The 22,921-nt window shown below is 32.2% G+C and overlaps 1 protein-coding gene across 1 annotated transcript; it reads left to right on the top strand.

Moving 5' to 3' along the window:
• Window positions 1–1,880: 1,880 nt before the first annotated feature.
• LOC143067001 (transcription factor IIIA-like) lies at window positions 1,881–21,653 on the top strand. The gene is made up of 9 exons (XM_076239925.1): window positions 1,881–2,018; window positions 6,557–6,657; window positions 8,813–8,903; window positions 9,631–9,719; window positions 14,601–14,674; window positions 15,125–15,211; window positions 16,020–16,243; window positions 17,175–17,228; window positions 21,063–21,653. The coding sequence occupies exons 1-9, from the start codon at window positions 1,920–1,922 to the stop codon at window positions 21,621–21,623; spliced, it is 1,380 nt and encodes a 459-aa protein (XP_076096040.1). The 5' UTR covers window positions 1,881–1,919; the 3' UTR covers window positions 21,624–21,653.
• Window positions 21,654–22,921: the final 1,268 nt, after the last annotated feature.

Genomic DNA, 22,921 nt, shown 5'->3' with positions numbered 1-22,921 from the left:
ATTATATGTGAATTGGGAACTAGCACAAGTGCAATCAGGAGGTTTAGACTTGAAGTCGTTAATATCGAGATCCTGCAAAACGTGTTTGTAATTGAAAATTTTAGTTGCAATAGGTTTGGTATAGGTATAAGAAATGATTGGTACAGACTGGTCTTTGAAATAAGGAGGTATTTTCGATTGAACTAATTTATGATGAAGGACATTAAGCTTCCCGTTAATGATATAGATATCAAGATCGAGGAAAGGACAGTGGTCATTGTTAGTAGTAGCTTTATTTAAAGTAAGTTCAACAGGATAAATTTCTTTAGTATACATACTGAAGTCGTCATTATTGAGAGCCAATATATCATTCAAATATCTAAAAGTATTGTTAAATTTTTGTATCAAATGTTGTTTCGATGGGTCTTTGCTAATTTTAGTCATAAATTGTAACTCATAGCAATACAAAAAACAGTTCCGCAATAAGTGGTGCACAGTTAGTCCCCATTGGAATTCCAATAACTTCACGATATACGGAATCTCCAAAGCGAACAAAAATGTTATCAAGTAAAAATTCAAGCGCAGATATAGTATCAAAGCATGTCCGATTGACATAGTTTTTTGTTTATTGCTACTAAAAATGACATAAAAGAGTTTGAACATATGTCAGTACTCGCAGTTTGCCTTTTTAAAGCCCAGTTAATTAGGGATGTGATTTTTTCTTAATAAGACCATGAGGCAAAGTGGTATATAAGGTAGAAAAATCAAAACTTTGAACAGATTCAAAATCACCAATATATGCATGCAATTCATCAAGTACTTGCAACGAGTTTTTGACACTCCAAAAGTGATTAATTCCACTATTTTCACAGGCCTTATTTGAACAATTCATTATCAGGTTTTTTTATTGTGTAGACAATTTAGAAGTGGAACAATGGCTTGAAGATGAAATAAATCTATATTTGTAAGTTTTTTTTGTGTAGCTTCGGAAGCCAGTACATAGTTAGGACTTTCATTGTATTTGGTTCTGCTTGTAAAGATGTAGCTAAAAGTTTGTGTTTGTTTCAGATGTTGTTTTCTGAAAATGAAGTCAGTTAGATCTTTTTTCGATTTTAATATAGAATCAATTTTAAATTTCTTGATTTTTTAAATTTCCAACCTTATGAACAAAATGAAAATGTGGTATTATTGCGATTGAAACAAATGATTACTCTCCACAAGAGACCAAATGGCACAGAAATTTACAACTATAGGTACATCAATAATTGTGTCTGAAATTTTTAACACTCCACATGAGAAAGCAACTGGGAGTTTCTTTTAAATCGACATGAGAATAAAAACTGCAAGCATAAGTCTACATGGAGATTGGTATCTGTATGATTTATTTGCTAGCCATCTAAGTGGACATCAGTATGTATGTACTGAGATTCCGCCAATTAAGACGCACCTCTTGATTGACTGCAAGGGTACAGCGGATCCATGTACACTCCCTAAGGATTAATGGAGATGTGTCCTTTACAATATTATCCCACCACCAGAACAATCCCCACCCAACACCGCCCAAGGGAGCGTGTAGGACACCGGGAAGTCTGTTATTATCAGTCCGATCTTGTGTTCATCTGTGTAAACAGTTCATCAGTTCTTCGATTCATCAGAGTCAAAAGACAATCCCTGAACAAAGAAGTACTTCTCGAAACATCCTCAATTTTAATTAAAATATATTTTAGTGACAATTGTAAATCCTTTTATTTAACGATATCGGATATTTGATTAACATCATTTCATTGTTTTCTTTATCTTTTACATACATCATATTTACAGAATTTTTTTAATATAAACGGAACCAGATGTACTAAAAAAAACTTTACGTACCTTAGCAGGTCCAAACTCTGGTTTTTAGTATATCTCAATAAAGGGAAGTTACTCTGTAATTGTACCAAATGTCAACCTGTGCACATGTTTGTTCATTTGAGGGCTGCGAAAAGACGTTTTCAAGGAAAGATAGATTAATTATTCATTTGAGAACACACACAGGAGAGGTATACTTTGACTCGTGGACTTTAATTTAAAAATGCAGCACTTATGTAGCTATAATTTGTTCACAATAAATGTGAATGACAGTTACACTACTCTCTGTATCTGTATGTATACGTTGAAGATACCAATTCTGGCTTTTACTCAACGGGAGAGCTCAGCCCTGTATAAATAAGTCTAAATATGCTTTTGACTCATAGCGGTATACATTTGAAGGTTTCAAAATGTGTCTCCCTTTAATTTATTTTAAGACAAATTATTACTTCAATAAGTCAATTAGTGTAATGCAAGGAATGTTTAATCTGCTTTAAAAGTTGCAAATATGCATGGTCAGAACGGAAGCAAGTTAACTCGTACCAACGGAAACTCGTACCATGTTAACTCGTACCAAAAAAGTTAACTCGTACCAACTTAAAGTCGTACCACTGGGAAGTCGTACCATTAAAAATATATTAAAGAATACGAATGTTTTGTGGTGTTTTTTCTTTCTAAAATTAATAAAAAAAAGTTGAATTACTGTAATTTTATACTAGATTTTAATGAAATCTTGGACAAAAATACGTTTTGTTTTAATTAAGATACTAATATAAATGGTCTTAATTACCTGCTAATTAATATATGATATTCCTTTGATTGTGTGATCAAATTAATACTTTCCTTTGATTGTGTGATTATTGGTTGATTATTAACGAATCAACTTGTTTTCAGGTTTTCAGATTTCAGGTCTCATTTACTTTCCTGTGACGGTGTCACTACTCTTTTTCAAAGCAATGCATATCTCACACATTAAATGAACATGACGTTACTTAAAATCTTAAAAGAAGTTGTCATATTTTGATAACAATACATAGAAGTACTTAACGATCGTGACTGGCTATTTTGCCCTTACCTCGTTCGTTTATCATTACAACTAAAATCAACCTTCACTGGCTATGCAACCCTTGCTCGGTCAGTAATCATACCTTGTGCAAAATATTATATATAAAAAATTTAACACTTTTAACATGTTGGTCATAAACAATTTACAACCTTTACAACACACTAAATTAATTCTTTCAGTGAATAAAATTCCTTCGAGAAACAAAAGAAAAGTACCCAAATCTATTCAATGTAACTGATTTGGAATTATTAAAAATTAAATCCAATGGTTATCAGTATAAGTTTAAAAAAGAATGATTCAAGGGAGACAACAAATCAAATCTGCCAAGGTATTGTCTATATCTAATACACATGGGACATTAGCTACAGATTGGTCATTTTACTTTCAAATTATATACATTTTACAGACTTAAGAGGTATTGAGAAAAATAACAGTATCTATACTATTAAACGAGAAGACCTCATTTTGGGTGTCGCTTCTCTTCTTTCCACAATAAATTAATCAACACGCCTCTATGTCCCATGGGTACACTGCATAGTCGCATTTGTCATCCATTCATATGATTATTCAGATTGAGTTATTTTGGGAGAAAAACGAGAAAAAGGCATCCGGATATTGTCCCGTCATTGGACGAAATTTTAAGTCAGATTAGACTTCCGGTTTGCGTTTTTCTGTATACTTTGAACATACATATACAAAGAATAAAGTGTATTTTCAGAATTCTATCTGCTATCATTTTCAAGTTTACTATCTATGGCGGTCACAGAGTTTATTAAATAGAGAGAGTCTGTATAATTACCATATCAATGACCACCATGGATCGATTTTTCTGTATACTTTGAACATACATATACAAAGAATATAAAAGTGTATTTTCAGAATTCTATCTGCTATCATTTTCAAGTTTACTATCTTCGGCGGTCACAGAGTTTATTAAATAGAGAGAGTCTGTATACCATATCAATGACCACCATGGATCGATTAGTAAACTTAGAATTTCCTATCTACTGCGGTCACAGAGTTTATTAAATAGAGAGAGTCAGACTCTGTATACTCATGTGTACGTGTATACTATACCAATGACCACCATGAATCGATTAGTAAACTTAGAATTGAAAGTAAATACACTATATTTATATAGTTACTGTACTGAATGTTCATAATATACAGATAAGCGCTAAAAATATTCATGTGAACTTTTGATACCTTTTCTAAAATTCTCCAGTCATTAAATCTTTTACAAAATTCATTAATTACAAAAAAAAGAAGATGTGGTATGATTGCCATGTTGAGATAACTCTAGATAAGCGCTAAAAATATTCATGTGAACTTTTGATACCTTTTCTAAAATTCTCCAGTCATTAAATCTTTTACAAAATTCATTGATTACAAAAAAAAAGATGTGGTATGATTGCCATGTTGAGACAACTCTCCACAGGAGACCAATATGACACAGAAATTAACAACTATAGGTCACCGTACGACCTTCAACAATGAGCAAAGCCCATACCCCATACTCAGCTTTAAAAGGCCCCGAACTGACAATGTAAAACAATTCAAACCAGAAAACTAGCGGCCTTATTTATGCACAAAAATGAACGAAAAACGAATATGTAACACATAAACAAACGACAACCACTGAATTACAGGATCCTTACTTAAATGTTCATAACATACTAAATGTATGTTCATATTGAAATTGATAGAAAACCAAAAATTGGGAATTTTGGAAATAATGACCTATGACTTATGATACTTTTGCTGAAATTCTCCAGTCATTCAATATTTTACAAAATTCTTCCAACAACACTTTACATACTTTAAACTACGCTCTGAATGACCGCGATTCCGCGGGTGTGTTCTAGTATATTCATAATTAAACACCAATCAAATGCATTTAAATAAGTTGGTACGAGTTAGCAGTGGTACGAGTTTACATTGGTACGAGTTATTTTTTAGTGGTACGAGTTGACGTTGGTACGAGTTTACATTGGTACGGGTTAACTATAATTCGTCAGAACTCCTTCAGGCTACATTCCTACAAGTCGAAAAGTTGCCAAAATTGTCAACTTCAAGACCCAAGCATATTTATGAATTAGTCAAGCATCTTTATGAAATTATGGCAACATTGAAAGACAATGATTTGTCTTCTAAAGAAAAATATGCATGTTCCGCCAAAAATTCTCACTCCTATACCAGATGTGAAAAAAATGGCTTCAGTGATATGACAACATGCAAAATTTAGAATGACATCACATAAAAATTAAAATTGCCTTTCAAGACTTCATAATTTTGGGCTATGCAATACTCACCATGTTTAAGAAGTCACATTATTCCCATTAATTTAAAAACCTCTCCAATATTTCTGAATGTACAATGTACAACACAACATTAGTAAATTAAGTAATGGACTGAAATGAACACGACTAAATCATGGTTAGGTTTGTAATTAATCTGTTCCATACCCAACCAAGCATTCCAGCAATTGGTGTCAAATGTAAAAATATTTTTTTGGTTATTGTTACATTTCAACATAATTGTAGCCAGTGCTTTAAATTAGTGTTGTCAACGGTTAACCAGTTAACGGGTCGAACGACCGAATACCAAAAACGCTAACCGGTTAACCAGACTTTTTTTTCAATTTTGATAGATTAACTGATTTGATATAAATTTGTTTAGAAATCAATAAAAAGTTATGTTTTATTTAAAAAAAATGTTGTCTCGATAGGTCAGTTGTGCAGTATATTGATTGCTATTGTTAATCCTAAAAACATAAATTTAAATAAATTAAAGCTCAGGGCAGGTTCTTAAAGAAACATAATTAGTATACATGTTTTTTTAACAGAAACTTTAAATCAGTAATGCGATTAGATTTTACTAATTACTTTATTATTTCGTTTTTGATCTAATATTGTGTAAACCTACACCTGAATGTGCAACATCCTTAGTGCAAGGCTTAGTCTTACTTTAAACGAAATGCTAACTCAAAAATTGTGAAATGCAAACCAATGTGACTGTACTCAATGTGTACGTGATAGTACAAATAACATGCTTAAAGAAACAAGCAAACAAAGTAAAGAAACATGTTGTACGGTGACCTATAGTTGTTCATCTCTGTGTCATGTTGGTCTCTTGTGGAGAATTGTCTCATTGGCAATCATACCACATCTTCTTTTTAATAATTAGTCATTTCAAATTGAAACACTCCACATTATTTTCGGAGACAACAAGAGAAAAGGAAAGAATAATCGGTTTCAGACATATACAATTCTACGAGATCAAGAAGTTTTTTTTTATTTCAAATCTGAAGTTGGTACAAACGCAATAGCTGATACGGTGTATTCGATTATTAAAAGTCAAACTTTGCCAGAAATCCTCACAGACAAGCCTTATAATGCCAAAGGACAAACTTCAATTCCATAAGCGTAAATGTATGACTTGGATGAAAGGTTGTCAAATTGACACTCATACCACATCTTATCTATATGTAGGTTACTATTGATAAGGCTTTCAAACACCAACTTAAACTACCGGTTAACTGGTTAATCGGTCGAACCATTATCCGAGTAACCGGTTAGGAAAAAGTGTACAATTTGACAACACTACTTTAAATATATTTACATAAATTGTTATTAATTGTTGACATTAATCTATTGTTTTCAGAGGCCTTACCTTTGTGAATGTGGTAAAAGTTATGCCAGATCAACTCACCTGACAAGACACAAGGAAACTGTCCATGGGTCAACAGTGGTTCAGTCTTTGTTGTTAGTATTGACAAGTATTGATATGAACACTTTTGAAGGTTCAGAATAATAATTGTGGGCGATAAGTCTGTACCAAAGAAGTCATGTACATCTTAACTCACTGATCACAGATCTGGAGCATAGAATGTTAACAATGTGTGTCCTGATTTTAATCAAATGCTGGAAAAGCATGTAGCTTAATTATATACTCTACATGTAAATAAAGTAATTTTGGCAATCTTATTTTATTGCAAAAAAATAGTAACAGAAGAGACATTGCAAAAATGAAAAAAAATGGACATTTAAAAATTTTATAGCATTATTTGCAAGCATTATTAACAGAAATTGCACAAAATAATTCCATATTTTCAATATTGCTATAAAAAGTGTATGCAAAAAAATGTTGAACCTAGTTTTAATTAATATACAATCTATTTATGGTATAATATTTTTAACAAGGTTGAGGTAAGAAGGTATGTGAAATGGGGCTTTGCCCTCCTAGGTAGATATGACACGGGTTATGTTCTTCTCATATATGTTATGATGGTATGATACTAAACCCCTAACGGGAAGGATTGTGCCTGATGTTCATATGATGAAATCATAATCTTTCAGTCAGTTTAATTGAAGTCTGTAGCTGGCATGTCAGTTAACTGCTAGTAGTCTGTTGTTATTTATGTATTATTGTCATTTTGTTTATTTTCTTTGGTTACATCTTCTGACATCAGACTCGGACTTCTCTTGGACTGAATTTTAATGTGCGTATTGTTATGCGTGTACTTTTCTACATTGGCTAGAGGTATAGGGGGAGGGTTGAGATCTCACAAACATGTTTAACATCGCCGCATTTTTGCGCCTGTCCCAAGTCAGGAGCCTCTGGCCTTTGTTAGTCTTGTATTATTTTAATTTTAGTTTCTTGTGTACAATTTAGAAATTAGTATGGCGTTCATTATCACTGAACAAGTATATATTTGTTTAGGGGCCAGCTGAAGGACGCCTCAGGGTGCGGGAATTTCTCGCTACATTGAAGACCTGTTGGTGACCTTCTGCTGTTGTTTTTTTTTCTATGGTCGGGTTGTTGTCTCTTTGGCACATTCCCCATTTCCATTCTTAATTTTAGGATTTATGTAGCATCTACATGTACAGCAGATACTGTAAACCAACTTATTTTTCGCGGATACTTTACTTTGTGTTTAGCTTTTACTCATGCAATTCACAGTGAATTAATTTTGCGATCCACAAATTTACTTGATCTTATTAAACAAGGGAGAGCCATTTTTCAAGGTTCATGAGTATTTATATTCGCATTATTTTTCTTATCGTGAAAGTTAGTTGGATTACAGTATTCATGATCACAAAATCAAGCGTTAAATATTTGATTATATAAATAACTATTTTCAGAGAACTAGTTGAACCTGTTCCCATGACACATGATTATATGTCTGAACCCACCATATTATCATGAACCTGTGTGTCATTGGGTCAATTTCTTGGTTATGCCCACTGAATCCTATTATTAATCCTTAACTTTAAGCTATTCAAAAGTATCTGTAAAAATTTTTCTTGTTTTTCCAAAAAATTAACTCCCATTTTCATGCATTGCTTACTAAAACAGCTAAAACTAAAAGAAACAAAAATCGGTGTCAGGAATCAGAAGTTGTTATGAAATTGTAATACACAGAAACGAATGCGGCATGCAGAGGTTCAATGATTTTAAAGTCGGCACCATAGGCCTTCAGAAGACTTGAAGTCTTCTACCACCAAAAATAAAGATGCATTTTGCACCAATTGACTATGTGATTAGTAAATGCCTAATTGATTAATTCTGAGAAATCTTTTTTTTTACATTTAAGCACATGTTTACTGGTAAAAAGTTGTCAAATAGAGGGAATTTATTATCAACCACTGTATTTAAATCAATAATTACCACACTGGTATCAGTAAAGGTTAAAATGGGGAAAAAACTTTATGTTGGAAGATAGAGAAAATGTTACAATCAACTTAGAATCAATTTTATGAAAAGAAGGGGATGCAGTTTTAACAGAGAAACCCATTAGTCTTGTATCATCTTGGTATTCAAGTACTCATTCAGATCCCTTATTTTATAAAGATGTTTAAAAAGTTGTGTATTATTTATAGATGTGAGGAAGTTTTAAAAGTTGTGTATTATTTATAGGTGTGAGGAAGAGGGCTGTAGCCAGACATTTTCATCAAAACAGGCTCTGAATAAACATATTAAAAGGAGGCATGAACAGAAACTGTATGAGGTAATATAAACCTATTAATAAAAGTTATATTAGAATTATTCAAGGCCAAGCAAACTTAAGACAAATAATGGCTAGATTTCATTATTCAAGGCCAAGCAAACTGAAGACAAATAATGGCTAGATTTCAGACACCAGACAAATCCATAAACAAATTGATTTTACTGAGTACTTGAATTGTTTTACATTGTCTTATCGGGGCCTTTAATAGCTGACTATGCGGTATGGGCTTTGCTCATTGTTGAAGGCGGTACGGTGACCTATAGTCGTTAATGTCTGTTTCATTTTGGTCTTTTGTGGATAGTTGTCTCATTGGCAATCATACCACATCTTCTTTTTTATATTAATTTTAGTCTTTCCAAAGTGTTTTATATTTTTTCTTTTTTATTGTTTTTCCTTCTTTATCAATTTAGGACCAATTTGACTCTTAATATAAAGCAGTACAACATTTCTTACATTTATTTTCTAATGTTTATTAAGCACACAATTAAACTAAAAATTGAACTTTGAAATTAGATTTCTTGCTATTGTGAGAGCTTGATCTTTCTGAAGTGGACAGTATGGTGTCATCTGTTTATCCAGCTTTGTGTCCAGTGGCAAATTTTCATGCAAAATTTTTCCGGAAAAGTGGCAACGAAATAAAACTAGACATGACATGACATAATAGTAAAACAATTTTAATTCAGTTCTACACTTTTGTTTTTCTTTTACTTGTTTCTTTTAATTTCAGTGTACATTTAAAGGCTGTACCCGATATTTCCACAAACATCAACACCTGACAATACATGAGTACGACCATACAGATGTAAAACCATTTAAGTAAGTTACCTGTAATCACATCAAAAATACAGGTGCAAGTAACCCCTGACTTAAGACTTTGGAATTTAAAAAAAAAATCAAATATAAAATCAGTTTTTGGAATATGATTGCTTTCAAGCAATCTGTAGACTTATACCATTGGCTCAGGGCCATGCCCTCACGTCAACCATTTTATTCTAAACATTAAGGAACATCTTAGATTCTTATGATTGTCTTGCTTTAAAAGGTAAAAACAAACAAAGGGATTGAACTTAAACAACTTTCCTATAATGTTCTTTTCGTAATCTTCATGTTTGTTATTTCCCTTGACTTATATGCATGTTTTTAACAACATGGAAAATCAGAATTAAGCAGTATTTATATTTAGTGTTTTTATAAATTTAGAAACACGTCAGAGGGAATTGCCCAGTTTTTGTCGAGCCTGCAACTTTTGTTGCAGAAAGCTCGACATAGGGATAGTGATCCGGCGGTGGTGGCTACGGCGGTGGCGTTAGCTAACTTCTTAAAAGCTTTATATTTTAGAAGTTAGAAGACCTGTATGCTTCATACTTTGTATATAGATGCCTCATGTTACGAACTTTCCGTCAGTCACATGTCCAATGTCCTTGACCTCATTTTCATGGTTCAGTGACTACTTGAAAAAAAAGTTCAGATTTTTTGTAATGTTAATTTCTCTCTTATTATAAGTAATTGGATAACTATATTTGGTATGTGCGTACCTTGCAATGTCCTCATGCCTGTCAGACAGTTTTCACTTGACCTCGACCTCATTTCATGGATCAGTGAACAAGGTTAAGTTTTGGTGGTCAAGTCCATATCTCAGATACTATAAGCAATAGGGCTAGTATATTCGGTGTATGGAAGGACTGTAAGGTGTACATGTCCAAATGGCAGGTGTCATTTGACCTTGACCTCATTTTCATGGTTCAGTGGTTATAGTTAAGTTTTTGTGTTTTGGTCTGTTTTTCTTATACTTTATGCAATAGGTCTTCTATATTTGGTGTATGGAAATATTTTATGATCTATATGTCTGTTAGGCAGGTTTTATTTAACCTTGACCTCATTTTCACGGTCCATTGCTAAGTGTTAAGTGTTTGTGTTTTGGTCTGTTTTTCTTAATTTATAAGCAATAAGTCAACTATATTTGTTGTATTGAAGAATTGTTAGCTGTTCATGTCTGCCTGGCATGGTTCATCTGACCTTGACCTCATTTTCATGGTTCATTGATCAATGTTTTGTTTTCTTGGTTAATGTTGAGTTTATGTGACAGTTGTAATAAAGCTTTATATTTAGGTCTATCAACATAATATCAATGATTAGTAAAGAAGGCGAGACATTTCAGCGTGTGCACTCTTGTGTTAAAAATGCGAGAGTTCTCTGAATTCCGATAAATCTATTTCTGTCATATGAGTTACTTCCGGAAGGGAGACAACTCGAAACGATAATATGGAAGACTCCATTTCACCTAAAGGGATGTTGTAGTTACACCTTTACGATGTGGACTACATTTATTTTAATTTAAATGATGCATATTATTTAAAATTATGCAACAACAATAACCCTCAATAGCAGAAATACATAGAAAGGATCCCATGAGTTTTAAATTAATCATTTGAGTGGGGAATCCAGAGCAACCATTCAATCTAATACCCCTTGAAGTCAAGAAAACTATACGCATGGGCATAATTACCTAAACAAACCCTGAAGCAAGAACGTATATTTTAAATGTTAATTTAACAACATAGATGGTTCTCTATTTCTTTATGGAAGTACAATATCAAATATCAGTTTCATAACGGTGACATATAAGAAAAACTCCACTTCAGTTCTTATATGACAATATATTTATGAATCTAAATACAATACAACACGTCGAGAAAAATTAACTCGTTCTGTCGATAAACGTCGTATTATATTAAAAATGATCGCAATTTAAACCGAGGAATGTGTACAGGAAGGAGTCATGACCACTGACCAAAAGGAAATTAAATATTTAAAGAGTTAGGAATGGGGTTCCTCCTAGAATTAACATAGGAAAAATTATAGGTGATAAGATACAATAATAAATAAATAAGCTGATAATTACACTATAAGACTGTAAATTCAGCATTTGCATGTATGTCATTGTATATTTTTTACAGATATTTTAATACATGTATTTGTATACTAAGATCATTTACATTTGTTGGTCTTTATTTTCTTATTAATCTTTCAGACCTTTAACAATAAAAATGATAAAAGATATTAATTTCCATTAAACATTAAATGTTGCTTAATATACCTGATTATAATCAAATTAACTAGTTTGTCTACACATGCTACATAAATGTTAATACACCTTATCGCTATTTGTCCGCCATTACTGGATATCACACAGGTACCCGTAAAATTTTGACGTCATAAAACAAAATATCTGACGCCACAATGGAAAAGTGGTTGTTGTTGACGTCAAAAGTTCAAGCGGCCGGGTCAGCCGGGATTAGCAATAAGGTAGATGGTAGTTAAAGCTGTTGATTCAAACCATGGGCAATATAATTTTTAGCAGATATATCTACTTCTACAAATAATCAAACACTAATACATGTATTAGACAAGCAATCCTACACTAAGAGAGCCGTACAGGTGCTATCTAAACAAGCTTGTAATCTAGTAAGCGTATGAGAACGTCCACAGACTGAATACCTAAATATCAGTATAGGAAATGGGGGTTGCTGAAATGCCATCTGAAGATGAAATAAACCATACCAATGCTGATGATACAGAAGCTATATATAACAGCATTAATGTCAATATAAAATTCACTTAAATATACTAATTCTATCAAGTCTTGGAAAGAGAGAGCTGGAAGAAAACAAAGAAAGTTAAGAGTTTGTTAAAATGTTGAGACAGTATGCTTCCCTTGAGAAATAAACATATTAAAGAAAATTTAAAACTGTCTTTGATTACATTTGTACAATAACAGTGTACCATCAATGGCATCATCAGTTAAACATACGATCATTCCATATAGAATTGTCATGTCATATGTTAATATCATTATGCATATATATGTGACACCTTAAATAAAATATTAATTACCTATATGTATTGTTTATTTTAAAAAAGAAACACAATACTGGTACAATACTGGAATACAATACTGGTACAAAATTTTTATACCAGTATTGCGATCACCAACTACAGGAGATCCTAAACTTGGAATTGATAATACAAAAATAAAACACAATAAGTACATTGTTCATACTGTTACACTTGTATCCCGGATTGGCTATTTTGTAACTATTCAGATTACGTACGTTACAATTTACATATGCAGTTAAATTAGTTTTGAAAATAATGTTATCCAGCGACATGTATACATGTGTCAATGAAAACAATGGCAATCGTATCCCTCAGAGCAATCTTCTCTTTCAGTGTTTGATTGGAAAGATTGGAACTTGTTCTAAATCTTTCCTAAGGCACCGGCCTCCCTAACAACACGACAGGTTAGGTACTAAATTTATGTAATTACACTGAAATATAGTTCCCTTAAGTTCTCCTGTATGTGCACATAATACATATAAACTGAAAAAAATGGGTATATTTTTGGAGCAGTTCATTCAAGAATGTATGTCATTAAGATATGTTGACGTGCAAGCTATTTTAATCATTTTAATTAGGTAATTGATTATTGATACAATACTAGTATGATTGACAACTGTCATTATCACAGAAAAATTAGAGACAAGGTGGACCTTTTATTACAATGCCCCACCTTCTAAACTGCAAATCAAGTTGACCACATTGCCTATCAACCTCAGTCTTACATAATTATACAGACCATTCAATATACATCAATTCTTTACACAAGTAAATTGACCTCATAATTGAATACACAAATGTGCATGTATATTAGATGTTTGATATATATAAGGAGAATTTATCCATTGCCTATAACTTTTGATCTTTACTACATAACGTGATTCTATAAATTATGCCTGAAAGATAAATGATTAATTAAGGATTAACAAGATCATACTGGAAAAGCACTTCAGTTAATGCAATTGTCAGAAATAGTGCTTTATTAATGTTCTTGTTTGTCCACGCCATACCAAGGAATTGTGTAGTAAGACTATACGAATCCTTGACCATACCGATATGATATTATTCAAACTACTCTTCCAATCTTTCCATGAGTGATTTCCATCACTTTGAATTTATGCCCCATTTATGGGCATTATGTTTTCTGGTTTGTGTGTCCGTTCGTTTGTCCGTTCATCTCGCTTCAGGTTAAAGTTTTTGATCGAGGTAGTTTTTGATGAAGTTGAAGTCCAATCAACTTGAAACTTAGTAAAACATGTTCCCTACCATATGATCTTTCTAAATTTAATGCCAAATTAGAGATTTTATCCCATTTTCACGGTTTACTAAACATAGAAAATGATAGTGTGGATGGGTTATCCTTGTTCTTGAAACACATTCTTGTTTTTAATTCAGTATTTGTAATTTGTTAGTAAACCACAATATTGACTTTCTGAAATCCATAAATGGTCGATTAATGCAATTGAATCTAAAATGAAACCATTCCAACTTCAAAAACTTTATTTTGATAAGAAATTATAGGAATTTGAGGCGTACCAGTAACAATAATGTTCAGCTTGAGGATTTTAATAATTTGTATTGTTTTGCATGATATTAATGCAATATTATCAGCCTTGCAATTTTGCTGAACTTTATTTTATTTCAACTTTATACAATTTCCAAGCTTTAATGCACTATTCTATTATTTTATGCATTAGAATAAAAATAACATGGTTAAAGAAACTGTTTTCTTAAAATTGCCATTCAACTAACAAAATTTGAACTTTCTGTACTGAAGTATAATTTACATATTTTCCACAGGTGTATTTTTAAAGATTGTGAGAAACGTTTTTTGTTACCAAGTAAGCTGAAACAACACATAAAAGTTCATTCAGGTAGGCATATATGTATTCTTCTTCCACCAATTCTCTCACATTGTGAATAACTGTCTCTGTGTTAAAAAGCAGGTTTCAAAATTGAGAACCACATTTGTTTGGGGCAAAAGGAATTGATTGGACATTTGTTTAACACATGCAATCTAATTTTGCTGTACATTTCATAAAGAACTAAACAAACATGTTTGATTTTGCAGTAATATCTATTCAAAGTTGTCTCCCGTGTCAAAAACTGAAAATAAATGTACAATTTGTAAAATATTTCCAATGTACAATGTATAACACAATAATTACTTCTCTGTTAATGTTAACTTATTGTTTGTAAACTATAAAATATGTATGACTATTGAGATATATGTAATGTATCCAAAATAAAGTCTGTAAATTTCCATTTCAATGCAGTCTTATTTGCAAACATTTATATATACAAGTGTTTTTGGCTTATTTTAGGATATCAATGTAAGCATGATGGATGTGCAGAAGTATTTGACACCTGGACTCAACTCAGACAACACAGATATCTACACCATCCTACATGTACGTAAATATATAAATCATAAACATTAACTCCTGTGCCTCTCCTTAATTTTTGTTAAACAACAGATATCTGCGGCATCCTACATGTAAAAATAAGTTTATATCTATAATATCCTAAAGTATGTAAAAACAAATCCATAAAATTGCCTCATGGCTTTACAGGCATAAAACTTTCAAGCTTGATTATTGTTGCTCCAACTCTACCAATCAAAACACTGGTTGAGGTGTGAAGAGCATAAATTTTGCAAATAATACAATATTCCATGTTTGAAAATAATAACTTTAAGAGATTTGAAATAGAAAAACTTTCAAAATGCTGAAAATGTAAAGGTAGTAATCAAAAATCTGTAGTACCTAAATTTCAAGTACAAATAAAGTACTGTAAAATACAGGTACCTAAATATTACAATAATTTTAGAGTAACAAAATAGTACTGAATTTTAAAAGTAGAATTTTTAGTGCAGAAATAGTACCTATGCAAAATTAGCTGTGTAGGTATATAAAAATAAATAATCCTCATCTCATCAGTTGCTGCTGTTAAGAATGTATTGTGATGTCACAATTTCAATTGAAAATGTTTGCATAGTACACATTCATATCACATACTAAAACATATGATCTGACCAGTTACGTTGACTTCTGATCCAGTTTTGAATCTGCCGCAGTCAACATAGATATGCACAGGATCCTACTTTTTTGAAAAAATAAGTTCTTAAAAGTTGATACACAAGCATGTCATGAACTGGCTCAAACAACCAACCTGCAGCATCCTACATGTATGACTCATAGGACTTTTTATTCATTTTAGTGCACATATGTACAGAATGTGACAAGACATTCACACAGAAGAATGCTTTACATCAACACATGAAAAGTCATTGTGAAGAGAGGGAAGTCTACACTTGTCCTAGACCTAACTGTGGTAGAACTTATCTAGAACAGAAGAATTTGACAGCTCACATCAAATCTTATCATGAAGGACACAGATTCTCTTGTCAATATGAAGGCTGTGATAGAAACTTCTCAACAAAAGTAAGCACTGCTTGTGGTTGATTTCTTTTTATGCCCCACTGAAGTAGAGGGGCATTCAGTTTTACCCTTGTCAGTACGTACTTCCCAAAATTGGTTTCCAATCTCTTAATTTATATTTGCCTCACTTAAATGTTATGAAACTTATACATAATGCTTATTACCACAAAACACAGATCAAGCTTGAATTTAGGTGTCATCACTTTTAATTGTTTTAGAGATGACCCTTTACAAATGGAAAAATTGCTAAATTTTTTGTTTCCATTTTAATACGTTAGTTTGCCTTAACAAAATGTTATGAAACTTATACACAATGCTAACTGGAAATTCATTAATATTCGTTGGATACCAATTTTCGTGGATTCCATGGGTACAGGTTAACTTCAAATTTAAATGTTCAACAATTTACAATTTTCTATAGGTTTTTCATGCAGAAATTGGCAAAACCACCAAATCAAATATCCACAAAAATGCAAATTTTCGTCGATCCACCAAAATTGCTACCCACAAAAATAATTGAAACCACAGTATGACCACTAAACACGGACCAAGTTTGAATTTTGATTGCGTCACTTTTATCATTCTAGAGTTATGCCCCTTTGCAAATGGAAAAATTACTGAATATTCTGTTTCTGTTGTCTAACTTTATTTTTGTTGTTGTCACTCTTCAAATGAATTCATTGAAAATCATTAGATATAAAATGGTTCAATGTTTCAAGCTTTATATTTAAAAAAAAAAGTGTTATGTTGTCAGAGATGATATAGAAAGCTAATGTGGAAATTAAAAAAAAAACGAAAAAGAAACCTACTCATTGAACTTGTCAAATTATGAAACATTCTTATAAAAAGATGATTTCTTAAACACACAAAAATGAGATGTCTATATCCTCTTAAAATAGACTGTTATGACAAATAATTTGATTTTGTATTTCAGCAAAAGTGTCAGAAACACACCCTCCTACACCAAATGAAAGGCACACTTCCTAAGGTTAGTATAGAGTTGTGAGATTGGAGATCTTGAAAATTAGGATAAGTTCTGTTTTTAGTTTAACATAGGTTAAAAACAAGGAACACTTCACCTGCATAGTCCCGAGTGTCCATCATAACTTGACCATAAAACTTTCTAACAGTAAATGAAAAACACAGGGTCAGGGTCGAACATAAACAGTAGTCATTTCAGATTACCAAATTGTTTTGTGTTTTCAATTCTGTTAATTTTCTTTTTGAATTATGGTTCTTCCAGAATTATTATTGTGACAATTCAAGGAGGAGAATCTACGTCATCACGCAGGGTGTCGGCGATTGAAATAGGACCACCATCTTGTCGCTTCAAGGTAAGAATTTTACTTATTATGCCAGTTATATGAGGGTTATGATTATACAAAATAGTCCACCAAAGACTATATAAAGTAGGAAAATAAATGAGCCATCGCTCAATATTATTGGTTATCTCAATTTTGCAAACACTTTGATACAAGTTTTAGGAATTAGGTCAACATGCAGGATATCGGCAAAATTTTTCATAACAACATCTTGATTATCAAGAACCGCCTACTTTATCAACAAATGAACATGTCCGAATTCTTTATTGTACTCGGGAAAATACTTGTTACTCACAAATATCCGTCATTATGGTCGAAAAACGTCTTATTTTTAAAAAATGGAAAAAAGGATGTCGGCAACACATCGAATATCGAAGGATGTCGGGGACACACTAATATATTAACAATGTAAGTGTCCTTTGATTATATCAACCATAATAAAGATACGATACAAAAAAACAGGATTAGTGTTCCTTGCTTGCTTCCATTTCATGCACTCAATTTCAGGATTCAATTTTTGTAAATATTCGAGAAAAAAAAAGTTTTAGAAGGTGAAAGTCAGATTTCGTTTCAGTTAAGCCAGGGGTCCCACAGGGGTCAATTATTGGACCAAGTCTTTTTATTTATAAATTAACTGTTTATAAAATTTTGAATTTTTTGAAATACTAAGGCTTTTCTACCTCAGGCATAGATTACCGTAGCTGTATTTGGCAACACTTTTAGGAATTTTGGATCTCAATGCTCTTCAACTTCGTACTTTATTTGGCTTTTTAAAAAAAAATTTGGATTCGAGCGTCACTGATGAGTCTTTTGTAGACGAAACGCGCGTCTGGCGTGTATACAAAATTTAGTCCTGGTATCTATGATGAGTTTATTTTATACTATATATATATATGACATTTCATCTGGCCCTACATCTACCGGGTGTTTAGTAAAAGCAACAGTAGTATACCGCAGTTCGAAATTCATAAATCGAGAAATAAAAACAAATCCGGGTTACAAACTAAAACTTAGGGAAACGCATCAAATATAAGAGGAAAACTACGACACAACAGAAATACAACATTAAAATGTAACAAACACAGAAACGAACTATTATATAACAATGCCAATTTTCCTGACTTGCTACAGGACATTTTAAGAAAAAAAAGTGGTGGATTGAACCTGGTTTTGTGACATGCCAAACCTTCCACTTTAATGGCAATGATAAATTTAACATTAAAATGACAATATTACCTGACAGGATTACATTACAAAAAAATGGGAGAAAATATAGGACAGAGAAATACACTAACAATAGCTAACAAAAAGTATCAGGTTTAAAATTTTTACGAAAGACGTGCGTTTAGTTACATTTTTTGATACCGTAGTTAATATGGCTTTTTAATCGAACTTTCGTGTCTCTACAGTACAAAAAGATCTCATGGGAAACTATGCTGGTAAAGGCATTCCATCCAGACAATTATGCAATGACATCCCAGACACCACATTAAAAAAGCAATCTTATATAACTACACGTTGTTCAACCACACATTAGAATACGGAAGAACTGCAGGAGCAAGTGCTATCAACTCTTGCAGTTCGTCATTTTTTGTGGGATCCTTTATTTCATGTTCCATTTCAGTACATGTCGTTTTGAAGTTGATCTACAAACAATCGTATGCATGGCCCTGTTGGTCCTCTATCGTGACATTTACTCAAGTCTATTGGCGGTTTTGTTGAAATTTCTTCAGTAATTGACATTGGGGAAAGTTAATATTTTTGCCAGGCGTTTTTATTTTGATGACAAATGAGGATTTGCATGATTTTGATTTTTTTACGGGTGGCGATTTAGTGGGCGATCTGGTCGGCTGTTCAACATCAGATTGTATTCGCGATCGTTTCCGCCTGCACAAGTTTAAATTTGATTTGCGGCTTGTCATGACCATTAGTTTTAAATTAGATCTAGTCACATGTTGAATAACATATGTGTTAAAAATAGTATATATTAGTGTGTCCCCGACATCCTTCGATATTCGATGTGTTGCCGACATCCTTTTTTCTTTTTTTAAAAATAAGACGTTTTTCGACCATAATGACGGATATTTGTGAGTAACAAGTATTTTCCCGAGTACAATAAAGAATTCGGACATGTTCATTTGTTGATAAAGTAGGCGGTTCTTGATAATCAAGATGTTGTTATGAAAAATTTTGCCGATATCCTGCATGTTGACCCAATTCCTAAAACTTGTATCGAAGTGTTTGCAAAATTGAGATAATCAATAATACTGAGCGATGGCTCATTTATTTTCCTACTTTATATAGTCTTTGGTGGACTATTTTGTATAATCATAACCCTCATATAACTGGCATAATAAGTAAAATTCTTACCTTGAAGCGACAAAATGTTGGTCCAATTTCAATCGCCGACACCCTGCGTGATGACGTAGATTCCCCCCCTTGAATTTTTTTTTCATTTTTTTATACCTGTCGACTGACATTAATTTTTGCCAGCTTAATCCATGGATTAAACAGCTCACCTGAGATTTGTTTATGACCCGCCCTGGTAATCAAATTACTAAGCATTTCAGAATTGTTTTCTGTTTTCAACTATCTTGTTTCATGAGCCATTTAAGGTCCAAATAGCTAAATTTCATTGTGAAATACATAAAAAGTTCCTAGAAATTAATCAGAGTCATAAAAAATCACTGTAGGCCAAAAATTAATAATCTAAGACAGGGCATCAGTTAATTTGTTTCTAAATGATATTAATCTAAAATACTTGAATGGAACTCATTGAAAACCCACACCTGGGTATACATTTACAATTAATTCTTCATAGGCGGTAATGGTAACGTTTTCCTCCGTTGCTCAGTCCATATCGTTTACTTGAACATGTATGATGGCTCATATCGAAGGTGATACATGTATACATCAGTAACATGTCTGGTTAAATTTTCGGGCTGGCAAGTGAGATTACTTTTTTCGCAAATTGCTGGACCCCGGAAGATGGTGAAAAATGTCACTCTCCTCATGAAATAATCACAAAATTCTGATCACAAAATTCAATAAAAAAATTGTCCTTTCTAATAATTTATTTCAGGTCAGATCTACATATTTCTTTTCTCATCACATCAGATCTATAAAACAGTTTTTATTGTTCATTTATGTCCATTTTTAAAATCACAGCATCCACAATTGTATGGCGGACTAATATTTTTTTTTAATTACGTCATTTGAGTTACTCATCTCAAGGTCTATTAGGGATCCTGACCCACCTGCATTAAACCATTTGATAACTCTTTTTAATTTTTTTAAAACGTAAAATTTTCATGAATTTCATCTTGGAATAGGAGTACCTCCACTATTAGTTATATTAAAGAATATAATCTCCATCAGTTTTAATAAAAGAAATAAGACTTAAAGTCAAGTTCAAGACCAAAGTTTGGGAAAATGTAAACCTAGTCCTTTTAATTCTTATTTTGTTGACGAAGATTACAAAAAAAATAATTCTTTTTTAGAAAAAAAGTAGAAAAGGAGTAAAAAAGAAAAGCTGTGCTGCATCAGTAACTGGAATCGATCCTAAATTAATTAAATGTGAATCAATTGAAGATCGCATTTGTTTATCAGAATCAGAGAGTGCTCATGAGGAAGAACAGAAACAGACAGGTCATGTGACAGGAAGTGTGCAATATTTGACAGAATCTCATCTCTGTATATCTAATGCTGGTGTACATGAAAAACAATTGCCAGGAAGAAAGACTATAAATTTAAAAATCAGTAAAAACAATGAAGGACTTCTACTTAATGAAAGCATTATCAATATTGATATTTTGAATAGACATACAGAAGATGAACTTATTGAAAAAGGTGTGGAAATTAACAATGAAAATACAAACTGTTCCAAACAGGTAGATGCAAATGCTGAAAAAGTTTATAATATCCCAGTGATAGCCAGTAGTGATCATGCAGAACTGTTTGGGGATTCACAGATGAGTTCTGGATTATGTATAGGGGAAAATTGTTCCAATAACACTGATGATTCACATTATGATTTATATCAAAGAAGTGTTTGTTCATGAATTATTCTTGATGAATAAAATTCAAGCTTATTTGTTTTAATGATATATTTGAAACAGGTGATTAAATTCAGGACTAAATAAAAGCAAAGCATGACATTATTGCTTTTAAGTAATCAACATCCCCTTGACCAAATAATCTGTAGTAAAGTGTTTTATTCTCCAATGACAATAGTAGAGGGCCAATTATATGTTTTCTGTTCTGTGGGTCTGTTTTTATTCTCCAATGACAATAGTAGAGGGCCAATTATATGTTTTCTGTTCTGTGGGTCCATCATTCCAGTACATGTATAAGGTTAAAGTTTTGGTTCAAGGTTGTTTGAGGTCACATGTAAATTAGTAAATATGACTGACTCTCATATGTCATGTTCTTTGTCAAAGTGTGATGGTGTTTTTCCTGATGTGGGATGGTCTATATGACAATAGTAGACTAGTTTTAAATCACAAAAATTGTTTTTTTCATTAGTTAGTACAAATCAAATGTATATAAATTTGCATTCATTATTGTGGATAAAACATCCTGCAGACATAAACAAAAAAAGTAAAATCACAAAAATACTGAATTCTGAGGAAAACTGAAAACTGAAAGTCCCTAATCAAAAGGCAAAATTAAATGATAAAACACATCAAACAAATGGACAACTTACAACTGTCATATTCCTGACTTGTTACAGGCATTTTCAAATGTAGAAAATGGTGAATTGAACCTGGTTTGATAGCGCTAAACCTCTCACTTGTACGACAGTCGCATCAATTTCCATTATATTGACAATGATGTGTGAACAAAATGTCACATAAAGGGATACTAAAACAACACGGACCCAACCAAAAACTCGATTTCATGTGCACTGGAAGGGGATGCAGATCCTGCTCCAAATGAAGCAGCTGTGGTGTTGCTCATGTTGTACAATCCCAGTAAATAGTCTTATTTGGAAGGGGATTGTAGTTACCACATAAGAAACATATCCAATATCATCTGTATAACGAATATCCCATAATGGTCAACCAACTTTTGATGGCTTCCATAATATTAACGAAGTGATGATCACAACTTCACCATTCTTTGTCGTAAAGTTATGTTTTCAATTTCTAAAAGTCTTAATCAAAGGGCAAAATCAAAAGCTCAAACACATCAAAAGAATGGATCTATTGATCTTGTTGTTCCACAGAGGGACTTGTGAGATGAACCTAGTGTTGGAGATGGTAATCCTTGTTGGAACTATATTATCTAGTGGTTATAAAAGGAAATATTTCATATCACTTCTAAATATTTAATATTTTCTTCATTTGCAGTGAAAACT

Source organism: Mytilus galloprovincialis, chromosome 3 (assembly GCF_965363235.1).
Source record: "Mytilus galloprovincialis chromosome 3, xbMytGall1.hap1.1, whole genome shotgun sequence".
Lineage (NCBI taxonomy): Eukaryota > Metazoa > Mollusca > Bivalvia > Mytilida > Mytilidae > Mytilus > Mytilus galloprovincialis.
The sequence above is the reverse complement of the archived record's forward strand: the minus strand, read 5'-3'. Positions and strand labels throughout refer to the sequence as shown.